This window comes from Montipora capricornis, chromosome 7 (genome assembly GCF_036669925.1).
Source record: "Montipora capricornis isolate CH-2021 chromosome 7, ASM3666992v2, whole genome shotgun sequence".
Taxonomy (NCBI): Eukaryota; Metazoa; Cnidaria; class Anthozoa; order Scleractinia; family Acroporidae; genus Montipora; species Montipora capricornis.
Window position 1 is genome coordinate 1161982 of NC_090889.1, and position 5000 is coordinate 1166981.

At 46.6% G+C, this 5000-nt stretch overlaps 2 protein-coding genes, 1 long non-coding RNA gene and 1 pseudogene across 3 annotated transcripts; all 4 read right to left on the reverse strand.

The window, feature by feature from the left end:
• Positions 1-140, reverse strand: part of LOC138057454 (uncharacterized) — a 2175-nt pseudogene extending 2035 nt beyond the window's left edge.
• Positions 141-190: 50 nt separating this feature from the next.
• Positions 191-1502, reverse strand: LOC138055270 (uncharacterized). Its single transcript, XM_068901248.1, has 2 exons — positions 372-1502; positions 191-217 (listed from the first exon to the last, which is right to left on the reverse strand). Exons 1-2 carry the CDS (start codon positions 1500-1502, stop codon positions 191-193), a joined length of 1158 nt encoding a protein of 385 aa, XP_068757349.1.
• On the reverse strand, positions 1502-3591 carry LOC138055271 (uncharacterized). Its single transcript, XM_068901249.1, has 2 exons — positions 3551-3591; positions 1502-3413 (listed from the first exon to the last, which is right to left on the reverse strand). The coding sequence occupies exons 1-2, from the start codon at positions 3589-3591 to the stop codon at positions 1502-1504; spliced, it is 1953 nt and encodes a 650-aa protein (XP_068757350.1).
• Positions 3592-3764: 173 nt separating this feature from the next.
• On the reverse strand, positions 3765-4608 carry LOC138057739 (uncharacterized). The gene is made up of 3 exons (XR_011133703.1): positions 4369-4608; positions 4182-4219; positions 3765-3940 (listed from the first exon to the last, which is right to left on the reverse strand). It is a non-coding gene; the product is annotated as an uncharacterized lncRNA (long non-coding RNA).
• Between the last annotated feature and the right edge of the window lie 392 nt (positions 4609-5000).

Here is a 5000-nt window from a genome sequence, read left to right on the forward strand (position 1 = left end):
TTGGGTGCTTTTAGAAATTGCGGTCCGTTTTTCCAACGGCCATTGACTTCTTCAAGAGGGATGCCTCTGCTAAGGTCGTCAGCAGGGTTTAGGTCTGTTGGGACAAAACGCCAGAAGTTGGGGTCCCAGGTGGACTGTATTTCGGCAACACGAACTCCTACAAACGGCTTAAACGAGACTGACTCTGAGTTCAACCAGTGCAACACGATCCTGGAATCTGACCAGAAAGTGACGGAAACGGGCTTAATTTTGAACTCGTCACAGATAGTTTGAGCAAGACGGGAAGCCACGAGGGACGCCATTAGCTCTAGTCGCGGGATTGTTGTTTGTCGCAGAGGTGCAACTCTAGCCTTTGCTGCGACCAGACGTACCTCCGGTCCATTTACTGTTGGCCACAGAAGATAAGCCACGGCTCCATAAGCTACGGCGCTTGCGTCAGCGAAGAGGTGCAACTCCGAATCACCGGACACATTTGCAGGCTGCAGGCACCTGGGAAATTCCAGAGTTCGAAGCTCTTGGATTTCCTTGAACAACATTTGCCAACGTTGGCCCATTTCATCAGGCAAGGGGTCGTCCCAGTCATAGTCCTTCGCTCGCCAAATGTCTTGTAACGCTATCCTTGCCTTTATTGTGACAGCTGAGGCTAAGCCAAGGGGGTCGTACAACCTTGAGATATTGGATAGGACAGCCCTTTTGGTCAGTTTTGCGATGTTTGTTTCTTTAACATCAAAGCTCAATACGTCTGTCTGAGGATTCCATCCAACGCCTAATGTCTTCACGCCCTTTTCTCCGTCTAGATTGACAGCAGTCGGCACAACTGGGCTTTCGTCAGGTTTTTCTTCATCGGGTTTTCTCAAGGCAGCGCGTGAGAGCTCATTAACGACGATCTGGGAGGATGATATCCACTCCTTTATCTTGAAGCTACCGGTGGCTAAAACTCTGGCAAGTTCCGTAATGCTTTGTACGGCTTTCCCTGTTGTTGGGCAAGAATGGATCAAATCGTCCATGTACCTGTCTCGTCTCAAAATCACCGCAGCATGTGGGTTGCTGTCTTCGTTATCCTTGGCAATTTTCAGCATAACAAAACTTGCCATGTCTGGAGAGGGCTTGTCACCAAAGGTCACTCTTTGTAGGGCATAGATGGTGGGCGTCTTTGTGGAATCCAGCTTTCTCCAGAGGAACCGATGGACGTGTTTGTCTTCTTCTGGTAAGTCAATCTGCAAGTACATCTTCGAGATGTCCCCCACGAAGGCAATAGATTCTTCTCGAAAGCGAAGCAAGACGCCAAGGAGATTTCCAATAAGGCCTGGACCCTTGTGTAAGAAGGAGTTTAGGGAAACACCTTGATACTGGCACGCTGGATCGAATACTATCCTCAGAGGGGTGCTTTTCTTGTCAGGTCGGTATATCCCATGATGTGGGAGATAATGCACTGGTTTGACCTTGGCCTCTAGGTCCTTTCCACTCAGACGACGGGCCCAGCCATTCCTTTCATACTCCATTATGGCATTGTCATACAATTTGGCCTTAGCTTCGTCCTTGAGAAGGTTCCGTTCCAAAGAGAAAAGCCTCTTCTCCGCCAATGGATAGTTGTCTGGAAGAAGGGACTTGTCCTTTTCCAAGGAAGGCCGACCGTGTACCTGTTCCCTAGACGCTTACAGGAGCTCTCCATTAGATCTATGGCTTTATTTGACAACATAGCTGCCCTGGAACACGAACAGTCTCTTGCTTGTACACCGAGAGTTTCTAGCTCGTAAAACTTTGAAATGTTCAACAGCTCGACAAAACTAATACTGCTCACGGCATCTGATTTCTTGGTATTGTCGGAGCCAATGACGAACCATCCCAATTTCGTTCTCTTGCCGACGGGATCAAAAGGAAGACCTTGACGAACTTCACATTCGGCATGCAGATGACTGTATTGAACGCCAAGAATAAGGTCTACAGGGCCGGCTTTATGTGATAGGACAATGTCACTGAGATGGGTAAAGGACATTAACCATTGGCGATCCAACGGAGGGACATTGAAGACAGTTTTATCGATCTCGTGTGCTTCTATGCTGAATTCTTCACTGCCTTCTATGGGAGAGATCCAGAACTTGAGACGCCTGCTCTCTGGTTGCCTCACCGTCTCTCCGCCGACAACAGCCAGATCTATGCGCTCACGTTTCCCTTGCAATCCTAGGGCTACAGCGAAATCCTTACGGATGACTGTCGTAGTTGCTCCACTATCGATGAGAACATTTCCTTCTCTAACTCGACCATTGGCTGCTCTAAAGCGAACTCTTACGACCGGTAAGATGCCGATCTTGTCCAAGACTGAGGCGACGCCACTTGCTGTAGGAGGGTCAGTGTGCAATAAACTATGATGGAACCTTTGGCATCCATTAATATCGCATTTCTTCCTTGACCAGCAGTCTCTTTTCATGTGACCTCGGCTGAGACAGGAAAAGCACAACCTTGCCTTTGTCACAAGTTCGAACCGTTCATCCACCGTTGAGTCCAACAGGGTGAGACATTCAGGCACTGTGTGACCGCCTTCGCATATAGGACACTTCCTTGTTTTGCCCTTTGTTCTTCGGGTGGAAAGGATACTCTTTTTTCCTCGGCCACCTCCACTTGATTCGGTTTTCGTATTCCTCGAGTCTCTCTGGATATCGCCAAAGTCTGGGTCGAATTCGGCTTTCACGCGTTTCCGCACAAAGTCACCTATGTGTTTTAGAGTGGGAATCTGGCCTTTCTCTCTGATATCTGCGACCACCCCTTTCCATTTGTCAACGAGATGATCTGGCAGACGCATCACAATTCTTCTCAAGCTGTCATTGGCGTTTATGTCTGCATAATAATTGAGACGGTGCATGATGGAGAGACAGTTGATGATATCCAGTGAGAATGCTTTGAGAGCTTCTCGATTGCTTCTCCCAATCTTCTCTCCCGTTGTCAGTTTGTTGACCACGGCTCGGGCTATGACACTTGGCTGGCCGAATTGCTCCTTTAAAGATTTCAGCGCTGTAGCATACATTATGCCCTTTGATCCCAGGCCGGAGATAGCTGTTTCAGCTTCACCTTTCACGTGCATTCGTAACTGAATCACTTGGGTGTTGTCTTTAAGGTGTACCTTGTCGTGGATGTGAATCTTAAATTGATCTACGAAATCTGTATAGGAGAGGGCATCGCCATCAAAGGAGGGTAGCTGTATTGAAGGAATGTCCTTGTTAGCTTCTAACTTGAAAAGCGCATCGGCTATCGTGACATTTCCTATGTCGGACTGGGGAAGGAGGGTCTCCTGAAACTCAATAAGATCATCGATCCAGGCGTCAAATGAGCGGGCATATGCCAGTTCGGTCTTGGGAGCTAGATTAAAGACGGATGCTTGCCCTGATATCTGTGAGGCCTGCTGAGCGTTACCGTGACTAGTAGGAGTTTTACTACTGTGATTTTCAATGACTGTCAAATCCAGTGATGGACCGGTTTGGACCTGGGAGCTCGACGGTGTATTAGTCCCACTTGCTTGAGCTGTGACTGCGTTAGAACTAGCTACGTTACTTACGTGACTCGTGTCTTCTCCAGAGCCACTTGTGTTACTTGCATGACTCGTGTCCTTTTCAGAACCACTCGCGTTACTTGCGTGACCCGTGGTTTCTTCAGAACCACTTGCGTTACTTGCGTGACCGCTCGCGTTTTGTACGGATCCGCTTACATTATCTGCTCCTGCTGTGTGGACTTGATTGTCTTCAAGCGCGATTACAGAACCTTTTACTTCTTCTTCAATAGAAAATACATCGTTAGCCAAATCATTTTCCCACTGATCCAAGGTGTCGTGCTCCTCTTCCTCGACGAGATCATACAGCTCGCCATTCTGATGTCGAGCTATTTCGTAATCCTTTCGAAGCTGTTGGATTTCTTTCTTAAGTCGGGTCTTGCTATCTTGAACTTGACCCTTATAGATTATTTACGAATTCGCTTAATACATAAGGTCACTCTTCGGCGGCTTTGAGACCTTTGATTTCTCTTCTTCTTAAGGACATTCTCCGGGTAAGTTTCTTCGCTGGTCTCTCCGCTTTGGTCAGCCATCTCTCAGCATGAATGGAATGTCTGAAGGGTATACCAAATCGCCGGCTAAATCGACGCTCAAATCCTTCAGAAAATTTGGTAAGAACCCCAGCAGACAATGACCGAGCCAAGGAAATCCTATTAATAGCCTTTAATTGAAGCAATTCTGAAAATTAAGTACAAAGCGAACCATTTACAAGACTGCATTCCGATCATATTTGGGGCGTATAGCAAAGACGATTTCTATTATATTATAAATGACATGGCTAGAACGAACTTGAAAACGAAAATAATGCAAAAATAAGACGATCGTACCTGAAGGGTAAAACCTCGCTCGGTCTAAAAGGCATGAACTTTCTGTAAAACACTGGCTGTACTGTCCGTAAGCTAATAACAGACGTGCTTCTTTGCTGACCGCGTGTTCAATGCTACTAAGTAACTTGAGAATGAAATTGAAGCTAAGCCAGAATCACGTGTTCGATTACTTAAATCAGTTAAAGATCAACTAGTTATTATATTAAGTTCCAGTCAATGTTTAATCAAATAAAAATGTTTATAACAATTACTAATGCAATGGTTGCGACCGTTGCAGAAATAGACAGCAGTTCTACTTTACGTGATACTTGCCTCGCAACGGAAGTTCAAAAAAGTTTCACGAAACCGACCATGTTACACGGTGCAAAGCCTGCCGAAACTCCGTTGCACATAAGCTCCGTTGCACGTAAGTTTCACCTAAAAGTTTCAACGTGCAACAGCGGCTTCTTCAATGAAATCGCCTTGTTGTGCCATATAGTCATCTCTGTCGTACCTGTCGTCCGCGTTAAGCCAGGTTTCCATATAAACTTCTCTGGCAGTTTCCATTTGCCGTCGTCTATGTCGTAGAGATAGAACGCAATTCTATCGGGACGACAGTGTCGCTGCTGTCGTATGGGTCGTTTTGGATAATC

Bases quoted from the DNA above. Each gene is read 5' to 3' on its own strand.
- LOC138055270 (XM_068901248.1), bottom strand. From the start codon at position 1,502: ATGGAGTATGAAAGGAATGGCTGGGCCCGTCGTCTGAGTGGAAAGGAC. The intron at 218-371 runs GTACGTCTGGTC...CTTTCTGGTCAG, and splicing joins CAACAGTAAATGGACCGGAG to ATTCCAGGATCGTGTTGCAC.
- LOC138055271 (XM_068901249.1), bottom strand. From the start codon at position 3,591: ATGCAAGTAACACAAGTGGCTCTGGAGAAGACACGAGTCAC. The intron at 3,414-3,550 runs GTAAGTAACGTA...AACTCCTACTAG, and splicing joins CTGGAGAAGACACGAGTCAC to TCACGGTAACGCTCAGCAGG.